This window comes from Megascapheus bottae, chromosome X, assembly GCF_031878675.1.
Source record: "Megascapheus bottae isolate mThoBot1 chromosome X, mThoBot2.hap1, whole genome shotgun sequence".
Taxonomy (NCBI): domain Eukaryota; kingdom Metazoa; phylum Chordata; class Mammalia; order Rodentia; family Geomyidae; genus Megascapheus; species Megascapheus bottae.
This window is the reverse complement of record NC_143547.1, coordinates 27,941,408-27,965,218: the sequence shown is the minus strand read 5'-3', so window position 1 is coordinate 27,965,218 and position 23,811 is coordinate 27,941,408. Positions and strand designations below refer to the sequence as shown.

The 23,811-nt window shown below is 40.1% G+C and overlaps 1 protein-coding gene across 2 annotated transcripts in view; it reads left to right on the top strand.

Moving 5' to 3' along the window:
• The window catches only part of Slc9a7 (solute carrier family 9 member A7), a 134,148-nt gene that overhangs the window by 53,409 nt on the left and 56,928 nt on the right, over nt 1-23,811 (top strand). For both annotated transcript variants that reach the window (XM_090326673.1, XM_090326674.1), the window contains exons 2-5: nt 11,049-11,248; nt 13,646-13,723; nt 18,132-18,208; nt 21,797-21,909. In XM_090326673.1, coding sequence (XP_090182799.1) covers nt 11,049-11,248; nt 13,646-13,723; nt 18,132-18,208; nt 21,797-21,909 — 468 coding nt within the window. The remainder of the gene's footprint in view (nt 1-11,048; nt 11,249-13,645; nt 13,724-18,131; nt 18,209-21,796; nt 21,910-23,811) is intronic.

Genomic DNA, 23,811 nt, shown 5'->3' with positions numbered 1-23,811 from the left:
TTTTCCTCTGGTTAAACACTCTGTAACTGTAAATGTTCACATAAATATTCATTTTACTTGTGCCCAGGAAGCTGCAAGAAAGACAAGAAGGAAATGATGGCATTCTATCTCTGTAGTATACAAGGTAACTTCAGTAACAGAGGGTCTATAGCAAAGTTTCTGGAATATTCTTCCTGCTTTGCTCTTGCCCACACATCACTTCGCTTTCTTAATTCCCAATCCCCAATATGTGCTATTTTTAGAGTTTACAGAAATCAAAATAATGCAAGGAAAAAGAACTTTTCTGAAGGGCTTATGAAAAGTAGCATGTGTGCAGTGTTTGACACTTTCAAAAGTTTATTCTCACGACAGCCTAATTTTAGAAATGAGCAGTGGAGAGCTAAATCTTGCTCCTCATCACAACTAAGAGGAAAGTGAACTTCTATACTGGGCAGAATATAAATTGGTCAGCCAAACCTGGTAGGAAATGAGAAATAGTGCATTAGAATTCATTAGGTACAATATGAAAACGTTTTTAATAAACACAGTAAACTAAGTATGCAAAGACTCAGTAGTTTATGTCTATGTATGCAGCAAGGTGGATGGTTTATGTGGGACTTCTGGAGTGGTCATGTGAGACCTCAAACACTTTCCTCACAATATAGCAATAAATGGGACAAAACCAGCCAGGTTCTGATAGCTCATTCCTATAATCCTAGCTACTTAACAGTCTTAGATATGAGGATCACAGTTTGAAGCCAGCCTAGTTTGAAAAGTTTGTGTGACTCCAGACTTATTTCCCCATCAAACAGCCAGAAAAAAGCTGGGGTAGAGTGGGGCTCAACTGTGAGTGAAAAAGCTAAGCAAGAGCATGAGGACCTGAGTCTAAGCCCCAGTACCAGCACAAACAAAAAGGACAAAACCATCAAAAAGAATAAAAGTATATAAAAAGGATGGTCAAACAGCACAATTAACTTTTTAGCTGTTTGTGTGGGCCAGACCTGGAACTTAAACTCAGAGCCTGAATGTTATCTCTGACCTTTAGTGCTCAAGGCTAGTGTTTTTATCACTTGAGCCACAGCTCCACTTCTAGCTTTTTGCTGGTTAAATGGAGATAAGAGTCTCAGAGACTTGATTATCTGGGATGGCTTTAAACCACTATCCTCAGATCTCTGTCTCCTGAGTATCTAAGATTACAGGCCTGAGCCACTAGTGCTTGGCCAAGTAGAACATTTATTAAGAAAATTATACTGAGATTTGCTAAGAACAGTGGGTAAGATGTGCAGTGGTGGTTAGATGAGGGCCTGCACTCTTGTCCTCAATCTGTGTTGCAACTGATGGAATAGGTAATGACAATTAGGGTGTCAAGTAAATTCATTTGAAAAAGAATAGGCTTGTTTCAACAGCTGATCTGGGACTATTGGATTGGATCTCCAAGTGCAAAAAAAAAAAAAAGACGAATCTGGCCCCTAGCCTGAAACCATCCTCAAAACAAGTGATATCAGAGATATAAAATCAATTTCATTGTATGATAGTAAAAAAGGTTAAAAAAATAAAGTCAGCATCACCGAGCTTACAAAGAAAAGGCAAACATAAGCCTTCCAGGCACAGCACAATAATTTCAATGCTTTCCTTTTTGCCAGTCCTGGGACTTGAACTTTGGGTCTTGGTGCTGTTTCTAAGCTTTTGTGCTCAAAGCTAGTGCTCAACCTCTTGAGCCACAATGGCTTTCTGTGATTAATGGAGATAAAAGTCTCATAGTTGTTCCTGCCTGGGCTGGCCTTGAACTGCTATCCTCAAATCTAAGCCTCATAAGTACTTAGGATTACAGGAATGAGCCTCTAGCATCTGGCTCAATCCTATTTTTATTTGTTTTTAATAAGAATACATAAAGATCTCTTACAATTTAATAGGTAACTCAATTGAAAACATAACTAAATTTTGATTGGATAGACATTTTAGCAAAAAAAAATTATATACACTATGACCGGTAGGCACATACAAGATCCTCAGCATTCTTGGGCATCAGGGAAATGCAAATTAAAACTCTACAGTAAGGCATCACTTATCACTAAGACAGATGCCATCATATTTGAGCCTGTTAGCAGGTTATAATTCCCATACATCACTAGTGGGAATGTAAAATGCTATAGTTTCCTAAATGGAAAAGTCTAGTCTAGCAGTTTCTCAAAATCCTAAGCATGGATTGCCCATCTGACACAGTATTTCCCCTCTTAGATTATCTTCCCTAGAGAAAAGAAAGTTACTGCTGTGGGATGTCCATAGTAGTGAGGAATGAAGTACTGCTATATGTTTTCAGTATGGATGAACTTCAGAAACACTGTATTTAATGAAAGAAGCCAGACACATAAGACCACATTATATGATGCCATTTATATGAAATCCAGAAGACTAAGGGCATTGGCTCAGGTGTTGTAGTGCCTGTTTAGCAAATCTGAAGCCCTGAGTTCAAAACTTAATGCCATAAAAAAGAAAGAAGAAAGGAGTAGATGGAAGGGAGGAAGGATAAACAGAGGGGGGAGAAAAAAAAGGAAGAGAAGGAAAAGAAGAGAATAGGAAAGTCCAGAAAGTTAACTTTATAGAGACAAAAAGCAAACTTGTAATTGTGTGGGAATAGTAGCAGGAAATGGAATGAACACAAATGAAAACATTCTTAAATCAGATTGTGATTAGGGGAACACAATCTTGTGAATATACTAACAAACATTATTTTGTGGTGTATAAGTTATTCTTTAATGACAAGCAATAAAATTTGAGTGAATTTTAATATATCACTGAGTTAGCACTGCTCTAGAATAAGCAGAATAAAGCATTGGAAAGACCTGTAACATTCATTGTCTATCCTAAATTCATATAAACATGTAAATGAACCCAAAACCTGAAAAGTAATTGTAACTATGGACTCCACTGTACTTTGTAATTTGTTGAGATAGCAAATGGGCATCCCTAATGTGAGCATCATGAAATCAGAAATGCTCCAAAAACTTGAGACTTTTGAAGACCCAACATGACATACAATATGATGGATTTTGGACTCCCAAATTAGAGAAGCTCAGTTTAGTGAACATCCCCAAACCCCCAAACCTCTGAAAATTAGAAACATTTCTGTTCCCAAGCATTTCAAATGAGACATTCTCCATCTGTAGTTATCATTACCTTCAAAAACCTCATGAAATAGATATTTTCTTTTCTTATTTCACATGGATCTCTAGAACCCAGAACAATCCTTTCTATGCTCTGAACAATAGCAAAGTGGTGGCCAATACGATCTGGTGACCTCTGCCCTCAGTGGCTTCCATCAAGAAGGTAGGTGGAGACATGGCTCAAGTGGTAGAGCACCTGCCTTGCAAGCCCAAGGCTTATTTCAAACCCCAGTACTACCAAAGGGGTAGAGGTAAGGTCTCACTAGAGAACAGTATATCCATGCACCTGTTTCCATCCAGCTAAACGAAGACTTAATAACATTTACATGTTGCAGCTGGTAGTTGGCTGTGTAGAATTACATCTCACCCTAAGTCCACTCGTTCCACTCCCCTCCCAAAAAACTCAGTTGCACAAGGGAACTTGGCACCAGACTAATGGAGGTTGGTCTCTTTAATGAACTTCTGTAGGTTGGTAAGCCACACTTGGCTCGTGATTCCTCATACTACTTATTTTTGTATGTGCACATATATAAACAATATTCAGATTTTTATTCCTTCTTTTTGGTCGTGCCTTTTAAAAAGTAGAAAAGCTGTGGGCTGGGAGTTTGGCCTAGTAGTAGAGTGCTTGCCTAGCATACACGAAGACCCAGGTTCAATTCCTCGGCACCACATACATAGAAAAAAGCCAGAAGTTGTGCTGAGGCTCAAGTGGTAGAGCTCTAGCCTTGAGAAAGTCCAAGGACAGTGCTTAGGCCCTGAGCTCAAGCCCAGGACTGGAAAAAAAAAGTAGAAAAGCTGACAATTATATACCGCTAGGGCACTATGTTAATACAGTTGGTAAGTTATTTTTTTTTCAAACCCAGAAGGTGAAAAAGACTCTTGAAATTTTTTGTGCCTTTAAGTTCATCATTTTGGTTTTAGCCACATGAAATGTCAAATAAATTTCATCCATATTTGCTTTCCATAAAGGTTTCAAACGCAAGTTATTTCCTGATGTTAATCATAGATCTGGGAAGTATAACTTTTGCTATTATTTCTGGCTTACAGACTTAGTGGGTTATTTCTGTTTGCACTCTGGAGCACTGCACCGCTGCTTCTTTGAAATCAGTGCCTCTGTGGCTACCTATTGTTTTTTTCTCATTTTTTTGTAATTACTGAACTTTGTGAGTCTTTAAAAAAACTTAAGCTGCACCTGTGGCTCATGCCTGTAATCATAGCAATTTGAAAATTGTGGTTCAAAGCCAGTCTGTTCAGGAAAGTTCATGAAACTTGTTTTTACCAGTCCTGGGGCTTGAACTCAGGGCCTGAGCTCTGTGGGTTTTCTCAAGCCTAGAGTTCTACCACTAGAGCCACAGCACCACTTCCGGCTTTTTCTAGGTATGTGGTACCGAGGAATCAATCCCAGGTCTTTGGGCACGCTAGGCAAGCACTCTACCACCAGGCCAAACTCCTGGCCCTCATGAAACTTTTATCTCCAATAAACTGCCAAAAAATTTGGAAATTGAGCAGTGGCTCAAGTGGGTAGAGCACAAGAAGCTCATGAGCAAAAGAACCTCATGGAGAATGCCCAGGCCCTGAGGTCAAGCCACAAGACTCTTCAAGCATGTATGAATTCTGTTTAGTTATAGTCTTATGATTTCCTGTCACAGGATGCTTTTATGTCTTTATTATTATAAAGGTGGTGTACGAAGGGGTTACAGTTACATAAGTCAGATAAGGCATACATTTTTGGACAGTGTCACCCAATGTCATCCCTTCCCCCTCTGCCCCCCCCTCTGTTTTTCCCTCCTGTCTCTACTCTACCCACAAGTTGTATAGTTCATTTTCAATATAGTGTCTAGTGATTACCACTGCTACATTTGTTCTCTCTTTGTCCCTCCATTCTTTGAGCATTCATCTTTACTGGGGTGTTTTGTGTTCACATGTTTAACCCCAAAAGGACAGCCACATTATAACCCTAACTGTCTCCCATCTGTAATAGAGTTGCTTTGGACCCATGGTGGAGACTGAAAGGTTTCCTTATTTTACAAAAACAATATTCATCTATTAATAATTCTAGATGGGGCTAGAGGCATGGCAAATTGATAGAGGGCCTGCATAGCAAATGCAAGGCCCTGAATTCAAAACCCAATACCACCAAAAAACAAAACAAAACAAAAACATTCCAACAAAGATGATCATGATGGTTTGATGGTTATTGAGAAGGATTATAAGAGTATACATACTACTTGAAGGATTTGTCTGTAAATGTTTGTATGATTTAGATTTCCAATAGCTCTGCTATTATTAAACTTTGTAAAGTCAAAAATGGTCATAGAGCTTGGAATAAGGTCCTAAGTACTGTTCCTGAGCTTTTTTGCCCAAGGCTAGTGTTCTACCACTTTGAGCCACAGCTCTACTTCCAATTTTCAGGTGGTTAATTGGAGATAATAGTCTCACAGACTTTTCTGTTCTGGATGGCTTTGAACTGTGATCTCAGTCTCATAAGTAACTAGGATTGCAGTTGTGATCCACTGACACCTAGCCTGGGATCCCTTTTGTCATGTAAACTCTCAGAATATAACTCCCTACAAGGGCATGAAATTAGAACAAGAAGCATTAGAGTGTTTAAGCCATGAGTTCAAGCCCCAGGACCAGTACCGAAAAAGAAGCAATAGAAGCTAGGTGCCTATGGCTCACACCTATACTCCTGGTTACTCAGGAGGTTGAGATCCAAAGATTGAGGTATGAAGCAAATCACAGCAGGAAAGTCCATGAGACTCTTATCTCTAACCAGTAAAAGCCAGAATTGGAAGTATGGCTCAGTAGTAGAGTGCCAGACTTGAGCAAAAAAGCTAAGGAACAGTGCCCAGGACCCTAGTTTTAGCCTCAAAACAAGCACTACACACACACATACACACACACAAATCATTAGCATTCCTTCTGGAGTGCAAAGTAAAGCCTGGACATCCCTAAGTAGCCCTGTTGCCAGAAGCAACAAAGCTGATACATTCAACATGGCACAACTGGCAGAGTGAGTAAGTGAGTGGCAGCCCTCAGAATGGAAAGAGACATTTTGTGCAATGGAAGTTTGGGAACAGTAAAGTGATTCAATGTAAGAAACAGATATGATTTCCCCAGAGGAATGACAGACACTCAAGCTAAATGTATTTGTACACCAGATTTCCACAGAGAAGAATAACCATCAGAAAATGCATTCATAAGGAATAGGAGATACACTAGGCCTCCTTGGCACAGGTTGAAACTTTCTTAATAAGGACCAAGAATCACAACAAATCAGAGAAAGGCTGGATAAGTGGGACTGCATTAAACTGCAGAGCTTTTGTATGGCAAAGGACATAGCTAGTAAATTAAATAGGAAGCCTACAGAGTAGGAGAAGATCTTCACCAACCAAACAACGGACAAAGGCCTCATTTCTAAAATATATCAACAGCTCAAAATATTGAATCACTCCAAAACTAATCTCCAAAGAAACAACCATCCCATTAAAAGATGGGCCAAAGACTTAAAGAGAGTCTTCTCTGAAGAAGAAACAAAAATGGCCTATAGACACATGAAGAAATGCTCAACATCTCTGGTCATAAAAGAAATGCAAATCAAAACAACTCTAAGATTCCACCTCACTCCAGTTAGAATGGCCAGGATCAGGAAAACTAATAACAACAGATGCTGGAGGGGCTGTGGCCAGGAGGGATCACTACTACACTGTTGCTGGGAGTGCAAACTCATTCAACCACTATGGAAAGCAGTGTGGCAGTGCCTCAAAAGGCTAAACATAGAACTCCCCTATGACCCAGCAATTCCACTACTTGGCATTTACCCAAAAATCCAGAAACTAGGGCATACTAAATCCACTAGCACAACAATGTTCATTGCAGCATTATTCACCATAGCAAAGATATGGAACCAACCTAGATGTCCCTCAGTTGATGAGTGGATCAACAAGTTGTGGTATTTGTACACAATGGAATTCTATGCTGCTGTCAGAAAAAAACGACATTGCCCCATTTGTTAGGAAATGGAAAGACTTAGAAAAAATCCTATTAAGTGAAGTAAGCCAGACTCAAAGGAACTTAGGCTCAATGGTTTCCCTCATTTGTCATAATCAGTAGAAACCTTGGGCTCTACTAGCAGAGACCTGCAACAGAGCAAAACCTTGATACATAAGGCCATATAGTATGAAGCTAATTGAAAGGACCTCCAGGATATTGAAACAAAAGCCATATAATGAATGATTGTTGTCCTTAATGTACTATGTTATCTCTCATCTCTTTTGCTGTCCCTTGGGTATCTCATATTGTTACAGTTATCTGATATATTTGTTATCTGATATATTGGATTTATTTGTATTTAGTTATTTGAAATTGGATAGGGTGGGGGGAAAACCAAGACAGGGGGGAGGGTAATGGGGACCAAGACATGTGAAAGGGTATCAATGCATGTGAATTAATGCACCCTCTATCTGGCAAATATCATGTAACCCTTTTATTAGTTACAATAAAAAATACTAAAAAAAAAAGAAAATGCCTTCATAGGACAGGAGATAGAAAATCTATGGCATTCCATGTTGTTGAAGGGAAAGTGGTCCAGGGATAGCAGTGCTTGCAGGCCCTGGTGGAGTTCCAATGGTAACGATAAAGCATACCATAATTGTTTGATGTTGGGCCAGGAGCATGGCCTAGTGGTAGAGAGCTTGCCTAGCATGTACCACATACACCAAAAAAGCTGGAAGTTGTACTGTGGCTAAAGTGGTCAAGTGCTAACCTTGAGAAAGCTCAAGGACAGTGCCCAGTCCCTAAATTCAAGCCCTAGGACTGACAAAAAAAGAATTTTTTGATGCTATCTGCATCACAGGGGCCTGTCACCAGAACAGCCAGTGTGGTGGCTCACAACTGTAATCCTAGCTACTCAGGAGGCTGAGATCTGAGAATCAAGGTTCAAAGCCAGCCTGGGCACAATGGGACCTGAGACTCTTATCTCCAATTGACCTCTAGAGAAGGGGAAGTGGGGCTTGGCTCAAGGGGTACGGTGGTAGCCTTGAGCTGTAAGAGCTCAGGGACAGCGCTCAGGCTAAGTTCAAGCCCCATGACCCACAAAAAGGAAGAAGAAGGAGGAGCATGAGGAGGAGGAGGAGGAGGAGGAGGAGGAGGAAGAGGAGGAGGAGGAGGAGGAAGAGGAGGAGGAGGAGGAGGAGGAAGAGGAGGAGGAGGAGAAGGAGAAGGAGAAGGAGAAGAGGAAGAGGAAGAAGAAGGAGAAAAAGAAGAACCACCACCCAAGAAGTGACACCAAGGCCAGCAGCCACCTCATTGTAGGTATCCCACAGCTTTCGTTATGAGCACAGATGCCCACATAGTCCTAAACTACCCAAGGTGGCCAAGGAGCTGGATTCAGGATAGGGCATTGTTGAAACAAAAGCAAGGCAGGGGTGAGTAAATGTCAGTTGCCTGTGTCTACTATCATCAGATTTGTCAACCCACAAAAAGAAAAGGAGTGGAAATTGCGGTAGGGAGACCTGAGCACACTTAAGGGCTTGTGTTTTGTATATTCACCAAACAACTAGAATCACATCTGGATTATGGCATTTTTTATTTTTCCCTAAACTTCTCATTTTGGTAATAACAAACGTATTTTTTAATGTCTGATTTTTAAAATGTACCTTTAAAATGTTTCTAAGTGTTTCTTATGTGGTCAGGTTGAACGATTTAGAACCTCATTTTAAATTCATAGTAAAACTTTTACTGCCAATATGGGGCTTGAACTCTGGGCCTGGTCACTATCCTTGAGCTTTTTAGCTCAAGGCTAGTGCTCTACCACTTGAGCCACAGTACCACTTCCAGCTTTTTTCTGTGTATGTGGTACCGTAGAATTGATCCCAGGGTTTTGTGCATGCTAGGCAAGCACTCTACCACTAGGCCATGCTCCTGGCCCCAATAATTAACTTTAAATGAGAAACAGTGTATTTGGGTGATGATTTTGAAGGTTTCCATCTATGGCTAATTGGCTCTATTGCTTTGGCTTGTGAAAGCACATCATAAAAGGCGTGGGTGTTAGGGTGACCTGTTTACTTCATAGCTGGGGATGGAACAAAGGAAGAGGAAGATGCTGGGGTCCCTGCGTCCCCTTTAAGGGCATACCTCTAGTGACCTACGTTGTCTCACTGGGCTTCCAACCTCTTGAAGGTTTCCATCACTTCCCAATAGTCCCAAACTGGGGGTTAGTCAAGATCCATATTTCTGTATTATAGCACATAGAATAAAGTAATCATTCTGTTGTTTTTTTCTGTTGTATACCTTTTGCCCATGCATGGCAAATGAGATGGGGATGAGTAAGTATGTTATTCTTTTATCCTATTTTATTTCTAGCTAGTAACTGTATTTCAAGAGAAATGTGAGCTTTTCATTGTAAGGGAGAGGAATCGTCATAGGAATTGTCTGGTATGCATTTATGTCTTGGTTTTGTTGTTGCTGTTTTTGTTCTTTAGACTTCAGTCACTTTTGCTTTGGTACATCTAACTCGCATCCAGGACTCAAGAGTGCAACCCTTCTTCCTCATTCAAGGAATTGAAAGCCTAAACAAGATTTTTTCCCTGATTAAAAAAGCCGTGCTAAGAAGTGACTGAGAGTATAGGACTTGAAGTTGATTATCTTAGCTGTCTCATAGCCCCAGCCCTAAGAAGCCAGCTCTCTAGCCCCTGAATCATCGTTGCTCAAATTTACTCTGCAGCATTTGGCTTCCCAAGGGGTGTAATTACTTTCTCCATGATACCCAGTGCTTGAAATGACCTACGCAAAAACATCTATTTTATTTTCCTCCTTCCCCTGGAGTGTGGCAAAACTTGTGGCATTTATAGTAACTTGAAATTCCAGTGGCCTGGTTCTTGCTACAAACAGCAGCAGGACAGGACTGGCTTGAGGGACACTTGTGGTGAAAATCAGTGATTCAGCAGTCCTGCCTTGTGCTGTCTTGGGCATTAAAAAAAAACTCTTTTGAGCTGGCTGTTCGTGGCTCATTCCTGTAATCCTAGAAATTCTAAAGCAGTTGAGATCTGAGAATTGCTGTTCAAATCCAATCTGGGCAGGAGAATTTTTGAAACTCTTATTTCCAATTAGCTACCAAAAAGCCAGATGCTGTTGGCTCATACCTGTAATCTTAGCTACTCAGCAGGCTGAGATTTGAAGAATAACAGTTCAAAGCCAGTCCAGGCAGAAATGTTCATGAGCTGCTTATCTTCAGTTATCCTTTGTGGTTAAGTCAGAAGTGGAGCTGTGGCTCAAGTGATAGAGTACCAGTCTTGAGCAAAGAAGCCAAGGGAGACTACCCAGGCCCAGAGCTCATTGCCTACCATTCCATAGTCCTCCACCAAAAGTCTCAGTCATGAGACTTGAGAGGGTGTCCAAACTGCTCGTGGTACCAGTATAGCCATCAAGGTATTGTTGCCTCTTGTCCTTTTAGTGACTTATGTAGGACCACAATGGGTGATGCTAATCCTTTCTAAAGGACTATATTCTCAAATATTTGGTTTTTAACTTTTCTACATTTTGTCTTTCTTTCCTTCCCTCCCTCTCTCCTTTCTTCCTTTCCTTTTCTTTCTTTTTTATCGGTCATGGGGCTTGAACTCTGGGCCTAGGTGCTGTCCTTGAGCTCAAGGCCAGCATTCTACTCCTTGAGCCACAGTACCACTGGTGGTCTTCTGATGGTTAATTGGAGATAAGAGTCTCATGGACTTTAGTGCCTGGGCTGGCTTTGAACCTTGATTCTCAGATCTCAGCCTCCTGAGCAGCTAGGATCACAGATGTGAGCCACGTGTCTGGCTCTCCATATTTCTTATTGCTAAAAATTGGTAGTGATCTTATTTCCACACCCTTGATTCTTCCTGATATCTTTTTCTTGTCACTCCATTTCAGGGCTCATCGTAGGGGTGATCCTGAGATATGGAACCCCTGCAACCAGTGGCCGGGACAAATCACTGAGCTGCACTCAGGAAGACAGGGCATTCAGCACTTTATTAGTGAATGTCAGTGGGAAGTTCTTCGAATACACTCTGAAGGGAGAAATCAGTCCGGGCAAGATCAACAGTGTAGAGCAGAATGACATGCTGCGGAAGGTGAGCAGGCACATGATCCATTACATCCTTGGCCATGACATGGTTGTCCATGTTAACTCCCGCATTCCATGGTGACCTTATAGACCGCAACCCTTCCAATTGCCAATTGCAGGAACATTCCTGGTTTACAGCTTTACAGGTTCTCTAGGAAGCTTTGTGTCCATGATGAGGAAAAGAAGGAATCTGATTTTAACAAGAGCATTCAAGCTTTCTGATCTAGGCTTATTTGAGATCTGTGAATAAGGTGATTACTGATTGTCCAGTGGTTTGTACATCCCCAGTCAGTTTGTTTCTCCAACCAGTATCTCTTCTTTACTGATTTCTCTTGTCCTTTCAGTGGTTTACAGATGAGATTGTTTCATTTTTTAAAATAACACTGATTTCACTTTTAGCATATTCATGCGATGTTCAGAAAGTAAATTCTTAGTGCTTAGTTGCTATATTGCCATACTCTACAGATATTTAATAATCATGGGGTTGGTAATTTTTGCCAGTAGTGGGGCTTGAACTCAGGGCCTAAGCACTGTCCTTGGACTTTCTCAAGGCTAGAGCTCTACCACGTGAGCCACAGCACCATTTCTGGCTTTTTCTATGTATTTGTGGTGCCAAGGAATCAAACCCGGGTCTTCATGCATGCTAGGCAAACCCCAAGCCCTTTTGGGTTTTTTGTTGTTGTTGTTCTACTATTTAAACCCATTTCCACTTCTGGCTTTCTGCTGGTTAATTAGATATAGGAGTTGACACACTTTTCTGACTAGGCTGGATTAAAATAATGTTTCTCATATGTCAGCCTCTTAGTAAGGATTACAGGTGTGAGCCACCAGCAGTCAGCTCATAATTGTTCTTGAACAAAAGCCTAACAGTTTCTAAGGGGAAAACGGGGGGGGGGGCTTGTTATATAATTTGCACTTTTAAATTAATTTAAATTTAAAGTTGAGACAATCTTCTGTAGCTCAGGCCAACTTCCATTTCACAATCTTCCTAGAATTACAACTATACATTGCCATGCCCAGATCAAGCATATTTTTCACTTGGTGTAGCAAAAATGTTCCAGATTAAAAAGATTATGCATACATACATACATACATACATACGGATAGATAGATAGATAGATAGATAGATAGATAGATAGATAGATAGATAGATAGATAGATAGACAGACAGATAGATAGATATCCTTATGTGGATGACTTTCAGGATGAACAAGATATCTGTATTGATTCCTTTATCTTACAAGTCAGAGCTTATTAGCAAAAGGCCTCTGTATAGCAGTCTGGGAGATCTACACTGTGAGGAGCCCCCTTAATCTTTTAAGGGTAGGGTGGTAGCCTTGAGCTGAAGAGCTCAGGGACAGCATCCAGGCAGAGTTCAAGCCCCATGACTCACAGAAAAAAGAATGAAAGTGGAAAGTGGGGATTATTCAATGCCCTTGAATGCCAGGCTCCATAGTACATGGCAACATGGCTCTTCCCTTGCTCCATGCAGCAGAGCCTATGGTTGTTGTCCAAAGAGGTACCCCACACTCCCCTGAAGGGAAATGGAGGACAGGTGAACCCATGAGACTGATATTTCATTGAGGTTATAGCCCCAGATTTACAGACCCTTTCCTTATTTAGTTCAAGGTGATTTTCCTCTGTCAACTCTGCAGATGATTTCAGTCTCTTTAGAGTGAGTTAATTTATGTTGTCAGGAAGGCATAAGACTCACTGATGGCTTAGGTAGGCCAATTCAAGTACACAGAAAGGTGGTCACTCGAAACAGATTTAAACCCAGTGCCTGTAATCCTAACTACCTAGGAGGCTGTGATATAAGGGTTCCAGTTCATTCCAGTTGAGGCAGACATCTAAGACTTTTATCTCCAGTTAACCAGCAGAAAGCTCGGGGTGGAGAGGTGTGGCTCAAGTCGTAAATCACCAGACTTGAGTGAGAAAAGTACAGAGGCCCCGAGTTTAAGGTCTAGTACCAGCACACAAAAAGAGACTTAAGTTCAGTAGTATTATATCTGTGAAGAATCATTTGAGATATCTAGGAAGAATCATGACAACATTTTTAGTGCAGATAAGCCTTACAAAACTGTGAGAAAAATCAGGTTGTTTCGGTTTCTAGATGAAAAACACATTGGCCAGAAGCTGTCTTTGAATTCTCAAAATTGTTGTTAACTGTTGTCTTAATGTGTATTAAATCAACTACTAAGATTTAAGCCAGAAATACTGTGGGGAGAACAGCTTGCCAGTCTGTGAGGAATTTATGGCTTTTCTCCTGGAATGATTTGTCACATTGATGTTATTTGTTTTGTATATTCAAATTTTAGTTGGTAGCTTCCAATATTAAACAAAAGTTATATCACTGATTGGCATAAAACTAATATTTGGCTTGTTTTCTCTTTTAAACATTTAGGTAACATTTGATCCAGAGGTATTTTTCAACATTCTGCTGCCCCCAATAATTTTCCATGCCGGATACAGTTTAAAGAAGGTATGAAAGCTTTGACAGTAAAAATTTAAAACACACATGAATCTGTGTTAATTTACCTATATAGTCCTTTAGTTTTGCCTTTCAGATCAAATGAGTGAGAATAGCTTTGTATTTTGAATAACTAATCAATATATAATCAAAACCATAGTTGCTTTAAAATGAAATCAGTCCATTGGTTGGGAAATCCACTCTATTGACAGAAACCCCTTATTTTGTAGAACTTTCCTTTTACGGAAAATTTTCTTGAAAGGAAACAAATTACAGACTTTGCCAGTTCCCAGTTTAGGTTGTTTTCTTACATTCTTACTCTCTTTCCTTATAAATTAGCCCTAATCAAAGGCTAATTGTTCACGCCTGTAATCCTGCCTATTTAGGAGGCTGAGATCCAGAGGATCATAGTTTGAAGCCAGCTTGTGCAAAAAAAAAAAAAAAAGAAAAGAAAAAGAAAGAAGAAAAGAAAAAAAAAGAAAGACTCCCATCTCCAATTAACCAGGAAAAAGAAAATTTAAAGAACTGGGCTGGAGGTGTGGCTCAAGTGCTAGAGGCCCAGCTGTGAGCAAGCAAGCTAAGTAAGACCACAAGGTCCTGAATTCAAGCCCTGGTACAGGCAGAAAAAATCATGCTTATAAGTGTACTAAATAAATGGTCCTTGCTATGGTTGTCATTTCTGATTAAACACATTGTCAATTATATGTGTAATAATATTTTTCACCATGTACCTAATGATTTACAAGCAGATGTATTCATACCATTTGATCCATGTCCATATAGTTACCATGGAAACATGGGTCATTTTTGTTGACTTGAAAAATTTGAACACTGAGATTAGCTTTGATTTGGGGTCACCACTCAAGGTTTACTTATAGGGCACTGGCAAAGGAAAAGAAATTGCCTAAAGGAGGCTCCATTTTGGGTGATGTCTTGGACAAAGGAAGAAGACCCATGAGAAGGAGAGAGTAATAGGGACAATGGGAGAAAGAGAACGTAAATGGGGGGAGGTGAAAATGATCCAAGCACACTATATACAAGTATGAAATGTCATAATGAAATCCACACAGAAGAAGTCATTTTTGGTGAACTTCTATACATATGTGTGTGCATGCACATGCAAGTGCACACATACATACCACATACACTGAACCTTGTCTATAGGGAATAGGACACATAATGGGTATCCAGAAGCAGGAACATAAAGCTTAGACTAGTACACTGGAATTGGGAAGCCAATTAGATTTTCACCAATAGCAAACTTTCTTTTTCTGAGTTTTCTTGATCTTAGATTCTTGAAGGCTTTACTAGGGCATTCTGCTAACATCTTCTGTCTCTTTCTGCCATCTGTACCCGGAAGTGACACCTAAGGGAAACTGTAGCAGCCATGGCTGCAACCAAGTCAGAATAGGCAAAGCAGTGCAGCATTACATTCTCTGTAAGGAAATGGTGGGGATAGAGGAACTGGCTAGAAGGTGGCTTGTGTTGAGTGTGCAATGTACTGGACTCTCCAGTTCTGGGGCTGTGGTTCGGTGAAGAGAAGACTTTAGAAAAACTTAGAAGCTATTCAGTTTGTCTCACATAAAATGGTTCAAATAACAGCTTTATATAGTATGAACATTATGAGAACTGAATAAGCAAATGACGGTAAAAGTAATCAATGTAGTATGAAGTATATATTTAAATGCTAAATATAGTACACAAACAAATGATCTATCTCTTCAAGATGCAGAAAAAAATCCCATTCTCGTCAGTAGATTATGAATGGAGGAAGGAGAAAATTGTGTATGGAGTTCTAGAATAAGTACTGAATGCATTTTTAGTGATAGATATACATTTCTAATTTTATGCTTTGGCTAATACTACAAATATGAATTTGTCATATATATTTACATTATTCATGGTGATGGCTACCCAAAAGAATGCTGAGTGACAAGGGAGGGAAAGTGCACCTGGGATTGAAATTTGTTCCTTGATACTTCATGAGTGGCACTGGTCTCATGACTCATCCTCATTCACTAATGCTCTCTGATTTAAGCCCCAATGGAATTTCCAGAGGGAAGTTGCTCCCAGCAATTTATTTTTCTACATAATACCCTTTTATTAGCATGTATTAGGTAATGGGTGTGGCTTGTTGTGACATTTCCACACGTATTCAATGTATCCCAGGTAATCTCACCCTCTTTATCATTCTCTCCTATTCCTTTATTCCTTTCTTAAAAGAATTTCATTTTTCTTTGTTTTTATTGTAAAGTTACAAAAGTAAGGTAATGAATACATTTCTTTTTAAACATTGTTACCTCTCCTTTTTTTTTCTCCTGCTTACACTTCCAGACTCCTTTCCCCCATCCCCAATGTAGAGTACATTTCCAACATAGTAGCTACTGAGTATCATTGTTGCATCAGTCCATCCATTGTCCTACTGTTTCTGTGATTCCCTTTCCCTTCTACCCATCAGATACAAGACAAAGAGTACAGAAAACTAAAACAGAAAGAAAAAAATAGAAATAACCTCATACAGGACATAAAAGAACCTCTTGTTTCTAAGTCTTGGATTTCATCAGTTTCTTCGTTGTAGTTTCATATATGCAAACAAACTAATTTGACCACATTTATCCTCATTCTTCCTTATTAGCCCAACTCCAATTTTTTAATCTTCCTCCCTAAATATTGGTGTATTGTAGAATTATCTTTAAAAAGCTAATGACTTAAAAACCTCTTTAGCTTAAAAAGACGGGATAAGCAAAATTTTACTATGTAAACATAAGTATGTGCCCGTAATGTGTCCAAGCAGCGCCCCCACTTGGTGACTGTAGGCATGGCAAACCCCTGAAGGATTCAGGTACTGGATGTTGCTTAACATTTTTGCAGCCTCAGACAAAGACAAGCACTGTAGAAGCCTGAAGCCAAAGTCTCAGCCCCTCTGTGACCCAGCTGACAGAATACCAGCAATCTTTTGTCTTGTCATAGTTCATGTTGACTCCTGATGCTAGCCTGACTGTCCTTCTTGTACTCTTGTCTTTTCCCTGATACTGTTCAGCTGATAACTTGGAGTTCTAATGACTTCTTAAAGCACAAATTCAAAACTTAAGTGAAGTAGGTTGAGAGGGATGGGTGAGAAGTTGAAAAGGGAGGTCATTAAAGAAGATGTGTTATTTTCATAAACTGCTCTGTTCCGTGGCAACTGTGTAAGTACTTAAAACTAATTTTTTAAAAAAATGTAGCTAAAAACTTAGCTTAAATGTTTCTGGCACCTATTTGATTAGGATATTTGTATCTGTTTTTGTTAAGTAGTTCTGAATTTCAAAGGAGAATAATCTGCCTAGAGAAGTGAGAACCGTGGCTCAGGATCTCAAAAACAGACATAAAATAGCTTCCTATGCTCAGCATGTCCTGCAGGCCTCACACTGGGAAAAGTAGATCTGTGTGTTTTCAAGTACCAGTGATTGCATAGAAACATCAAGGAGATTGTTGCTTTGACACTGCTTGATAAATGATTGCTGAATTTTATGTTCATTTTTCTTCTTCATTTAAACTTGACCCATCTTTCAAAATCTAACCTAGGCTAGCTAACTCGCAATCGTCTGACCCTATCTTTTTGTGTCACAGGCCAGCAGATGGCAATAAGTGCGTATTCCTATTTACATTGCCATCTCTATCTGTCCTTCTTTCCCAGGTTTCCTAAATCCAGATGGATATATGGAGATGGGTAGCACTGTTTTCTGATACTGAATTAAGCAGGAACCCCATTAGGCGGCATTTTCCTCCCCTATTTGTTTCAAAGTTATCTACAATGGTCTTCTAAGATTCCTCTAGAACTGGAGGCGACTGGTTGAATCATGGAGTAAAATGATGTTAGTCAAATCTATCAAAAGGATTTATCTGCTGGGTACCAGTAGTTCATACCTGTAATGCTAGCTTCAAGATGTTGAGATGTAAGGATCCTAGATAAAAGCCAGCTGAGCGCTCTCTCTCTCTCTCTCTCTGTCTCTCTCTGTCTCTGTCTCTCTGTCTCTCTGTCTCTCTCTCTCTCTCTCATACACACACACACACACACACACACACACACACATACTTAATAGTATAGCCAGCCAGAGTAATTTTATCTGAGAATTTAAGCCCTTAATTCCTCACTTGCTCAGTGATTGACAGTGTAGAGAATATTTTAAAACCATGATGTTTAGGGCATTATTTAGGAGTCATTCATTACTTGTGGTAATAGAAGCACTAGGTAGAGTTTCAGGTATTTTTTTGTAGTGTTAAGGATGCCACTCAGGGCCTTGTGCATGCCAAGCAAGCACTTTACCAGTTCAACTATAACCTCAGCTGAAATTTCAGGTTTTAGAAACTCATGTGTTTCTTATGCCCACTATCAAAATCACAATATAATTCCTGTTTTTTTTCTTTTTGTCTTATTCAGAGACATTTTTTCAGAAATCTTGGCTCTATTCTGGCCTATGCCTTTTTGGGAACTGCTGTTTCCTGCTTCATTATTGGGTAAGTGAATCTTGGTCATAATAGTCTATCTACTCAAATTCCAAAAGGGATAAGATCCATGTGATTGCCTAGAGTCTGGTGTCCAGATGTTTCTGTGCCCGTACTGGAGCTCTTAGGCATGTGTGGCTATTCTACTGACAATTAAAATTAACCTAAATTAAATTAAATAGCTCTAATTCCCAGATATTGGTTTCTAATGTCATTCTCCTATAAAAAGAATGAGAGCCTCTTGTGGAAATGGCATATTCTAGATCCAGGACAGGAAATGTACATACAAATGAGGCATCTTGTGATTCAGGAAAGAAATCAAGTACTCAGAAGACATTTAGACAAGTGGAAGGGCCTTACATTGGCTGAAAACCAATGAAATAAATAGCTTTCTAGTAGATCATCACCCAAAATATACAATAAATACCCTTGAGGCCACACCGATATAAATGGTTAGATGAATAAATGAGTGGAGAAGAGATAGATGTCCTGTGCCACATTCCAAATATGGAGTTATTTGAGAACTTATTCCCTCCACTCCAGCCCCTCACACAACCTAGTTTTGAGTGTGAGCTGTGCATAGTGATTTCTTCAAAGAATACAGAAGGAGAGTGGTTTTTAAATGGAGGAAGCTGATCAAAGTGAGTAAGGTCAACATTGGTATCAATGAACCATGTTGATACCATGTACTGGATTTTTGAGGGGGGAGATAATAGGCTTTGAACTCAGGGCCATATGCTTGCTAGACAGGTACACTAACCACTGAGCATTGTTTCAAGCCCAGATTTTGCTGAGTATTTTTTAGATAGAGTCTCACTTCCCTGAGTACATGTTGGGACATGAGCCACCTATTTTAGACTACTTTCCTACTTACCTAGGGTAGCAGACATGCTACTATGTCCAGCCATCCATTGAGAAGGGGTCTCTCACACTTTTCTGCCAGGCTAGCCTCATACCATGGTCCTCCCAATCTCAGCCTCTCAAGTAGCTCGGATCATAGTCATTGTAGTATAGTCATACTAGCCTTGCTAGTATGTGCTCTCAATATTTGTGATGAGAAGGGCATTTTACCTCTCTTGTTTTCTACCCTAGAACATCACTATTATTATCTATGAGGAAAAAACAACTAAGGGCATTCTACAAAGTATCTTACCAATACTCTTCAAAATTGCCAAGGTTGTTAAACACAGGCTTATAATTCAGGGGAGAATAAATTTAGAAATTGGATAACTAAAGTCATGTTATAGCCTAGATGGAACCCTGAAATAAAAAAGAGCATTAAGTAAAAACTAAGGAAATATGAAAACTTTTAAGGACTTTAATTTTTTGTAGTACTGAGCCTCTATTTATTGAGCCATTCCTCCAGCTCTTCTTTTTGCTATAGTTACTTTTCAGATAGGATCTCACACTTTCTGCTTGGGCTAGCCTAGACCATGGTCCTCATTTCTACCTCCCCCTTGTAGCTAGGACAATGGGCAAGTGCTACCATATTTGGCTTATTTGTTGAGATGAGGAGAATGTCATTACCTTTTTGCTTGGGTTGGCCTCAAACTACAGCCTCCTGATCTTTGCCTGTTGAATAGCTGAGCTATCATGCCCAACCCAGAACTTTCATGCAAAATAATAATAATAATCAGAAACTTTTAGAGATAAAACAAGGGATTTTTGTTTATTTATTTTAAGTGCTTTTTATTATTTATTTAGTCATGGGGCTTGAACTTGGGGCCTGGGAGCTGTCCCTGAGCTCTTCATCTCAAAGCTAGTGCTCTACCACTTGGGCCACAGCACCACTTCTAGTTTTCTAGTGATTAATTGGAGATAAGAATCTCACAAACTTCCCTACCTAGGCTGGCTTTGAACCACGATCCTCAGATCTTAGCCTCCTGAGTAGATAGGATTATAGGTGTGAGCCACTGGCGCCTGACCTTATTTTATTTTTTAAAAAGCAGAGATATAGAGTTTGTTGCTTACAAGGTGATGAGTCTTGGAAGAGAAACAGTCTACCCAGCACACATTAGTGACAAGGGGCTGCAAGATGGGGAAAGTCTGGCAGAGAAGTCTGTTACCCCAGGTCTTAGATTGTGATGAAAGGAATTGTAGGGGAAGATCTAATTTCTGGAAATATTTGCAAGGTAGGTGAAAGAGGCCTTTGAGGAGCAACAAAGGCCAAATCAAATCAATTACTGCAAAGTTGCTATGGACTGAAATTGGACTGGTTAAGTGTCTGCAAGAATGCCTGGCTAACATGAGGGAAACATTTAATTCTAGCCAGTTCTCTTCATAAGGATTCCATTCTGCAGATCATTCTTGGGTTCCTTCTAGCTTAGCTAATCTATGGTGCCAGCGTCCAGGATATAAAGGTACCCAGTGAATGGTCCTTCCTCATCACGAGTCTCAAATTATAAAGGCTTGGCCGGTGGATATTAGTAAATTCCACAGTTGTTTTTACTTTCCTAACCTCTGTAGCTGCTGTTACTACTGCTATTGCCAACATACACACACACACACACACACACACACACACACACACACACACACACACACACACACACACTTGTAATATGTGCTAGGCCTTTAAAAAAATTAGCATCCCTCACTGTTCCCAGTTTCTAAGCTGTCATGTTTGAGCTGAAAAATTGAACTTTTCCAGGCACTGGTGGGTCACGCCTGTAATTCTAGCTACTCAGGAGGCAGAGAATTGAAAATGAGACTCAGTGCCAGCCCATGTAGGGAAGTCTGTGGGATTCCTATTTCCAGTTAACTATCAGAATACTGGAGGTGGAGCTGTCACTCAAAGTGGTAGAGTGATAGCCTTGAGCGAAAACAAGCCCAGGTCAGGCCCCAAGTTCAATCCCCAGGACTGAAAAAAAAAATGATCTTGGTAGCCCCTGTTGTACCAGGTTGTATTCCACATAACACAAAAAAGGCTATTGTGGATGTGTGCCCCTCCCCAGCGAAAGCAATTGGCCATATGGGTTGGTGGAACTCAAGGTTTCAGTAGGAAACCTCCATTGCAATCATTCTTGGCAAGATGATAAATAGATCAGTTACTAGGATCTTTGTGACCAACACATTCATTTCTCTCCAGTTTCTTCCCGCCTATTTATTCCTGTGATTTGAAATATACTATTCTGTGTTTTCTAGCATTTTCTTTTTTTTTACCTTTCTTTTTTTTATTGTAATTAGTAAAAGGGTTACATGATATTTGCCAGATAGAAGGTGCATTAATTCACATACATTGATACCCTTTCACATGTCTTGGTACCCATTTCCCTCCCCCCCTAGCATTTTCTTACACATTATTTTGAGGTTGATATTTCCTATTCCTTCTATTATCCAGTGGCTTCAGAGACCTTACTTTTGTTGCTGATCAAACACTGTATGTACTTCAGTGCTGCACTGGTTAGTGAGCATCACGGTGAAACTGAGGTAGCTATGTGTTTCAGTGTAATGGTGTTAGCTACAAGCCTTACTAAAGTCCTATTTGCTTACAATCCTAGTTAAGTTTCTAGACATAGCCACTGCCTATTATTCTCACAGATCTCCTGCTTGCATGCTTGCAAACAGTTCTCATGATATTCTTCACCTTCTTCCTTATAGAAACCTCATGTATGGCGTGGTGAAGCTAATGAAGATTGTGGGCCAGCTCTCTGATAAATTTTACTACACAGATTGTCTCTTTTTTGGAGCAATTATCTCTGCTACTGACCCAGGTATTGGTGTATTTGGCTTAATCACTATGATTTTCTAGTATGTAAATCTTACAGAGTTCAGAACAGTCATGAACTTTTTTTGCAGTAAGAAAAATCGAACACTGACAGACTTTTTAGACTTATTATTTTGTTATTGGGATAAAAATTCTTTTTTTTTTGCCAGTCCTGGGACTGAGCAAGGCTAGAGCTCTACCACTTGAGCCTCAGCACCACTTCCGGCTTTTTTCTATGTATGTGGTGCCGAGGAATCAAACCCGGGTCTTCATGCATGCTAGGCAAGCACTTTAACCACTAGGCCAAACTCTCGGCCCCATGGGATAAAAATTGTTAACATGAGACAGGTGCTGGTGGCTCCCGCCTGTAATTCTAGCTATTCAGGAGGCTGAGATCTGAGAATCACAATTCAAAGCTAGCCCAGATACAAAAGTCCGTGAGACTCAATTCCAAATAACCACCAGAAAACTGGAAGTAGTGTTGTGGCTCAAGGGATAAGGCAGTAGCCTTGAGCTGAGGAGCTCAGGGACGGTGCCCAGGCCCAGAGTTCAAGTGCCATGACCAACAAAAAAAAAGAAAAATAAATGTTTTTGGGGTTTGTTTTTTTTTTGGAGTGGGGAAGTCATGGGGCTTGAACTCAGTCTGGGTGCTGACCCTGAGCTTTTCAGCTCAAGGCTAGCGCCCTACCCTTGAGCCAAGCCTCACTTCCCATTTTCTAGAGGTTACCTACCCTTGAGCCAAGCCTCACTTCCTATTTTCTAGAGGTTAATTGGAGATAAGAGTCTCAGGTCCTTTTGTGCATGGGCTGGCTTTGAACCTTGATCCTCAGCTAGGATTACAGGCGTGAGCCACTGGTGCCCAGCAGTAAATGCAATTTTATAAAGTACTTAGAGCTGTTCCTTTCTCTGTAGATTCCACACCCACCAATTTTCAACCAGCTGCAGATCAAACGTTTTTGTTTGTTTGTTTGTTTGTTTGTTTGTTTTTGCCAGTGCTGGGATTGAGCTCAGGGCCTGAGCACTGTCCTTGGGCTTTCTGAAGGCTAGAACTCTACCACTTGAGCCATAGCACCACTTTCCACTTTTTTCTATGTATGTGGTACCAAGGAATCAAACCTGGGTCTTCGTGCATGATACACAAGCACTCTACCACTAGGCCCAACTCCCGGCCCACATGGTTTTTTTAAATTGCAAAAATGTAGACATCTTTTTTCTTGTCATTATTCTCTAAACAATACACTATACCCCTTGTATAGGATTTATATTGTATTGAATTGTTATAAGTAATGAAGAGGTGATTTAAAGTATACAATAAGTCGTTCTATGCAAATCCTGTACCAATTTCTATAAGGGTCTTGGGCATCATGAGTCAAGGAGGGTCCTATAGAACTGACTGTTTACCTTGGGAAAGAATGTATGGAGAAAGGACTGGTCCTTCCTAACTGTAGAGAGGGAAAGTGCTTTGTGATGGCTGCAATGCTCAGTAACATTATATACAATGATAATCTTGAAGTTATCATTATTTTGCACTCACCCATGCCTCTTTGGGATCCACTGGATTTGTGTTATCTCGTAGATCTTCTGTAACATAGAAGATTGTATAATCGTCTCCATTTTGGCAACCACTAATCACAGGCCACTTTTTTAAACTTTTGTTACTTGTGGGGCTTAAACTCAGGGCCTGAGCACTGTCACTGAGCCATTTTACTCAAGGCTAGCACTCTACCAGATCCAGAGCTCCACTTCTGATTTTCTGGTAGTTAATTAGAGATAAGAGTCTCAAGGATTTTCCTGCCCAGGCTGGCTTTAAACCTCAATCTTCATATCTCAGGCTTCTAAGTATCTAGGATTACAGGTGTGATCCACTAGTGCCCAGTTTTCAGGCTGATACTAAACACTTGAAATGTGG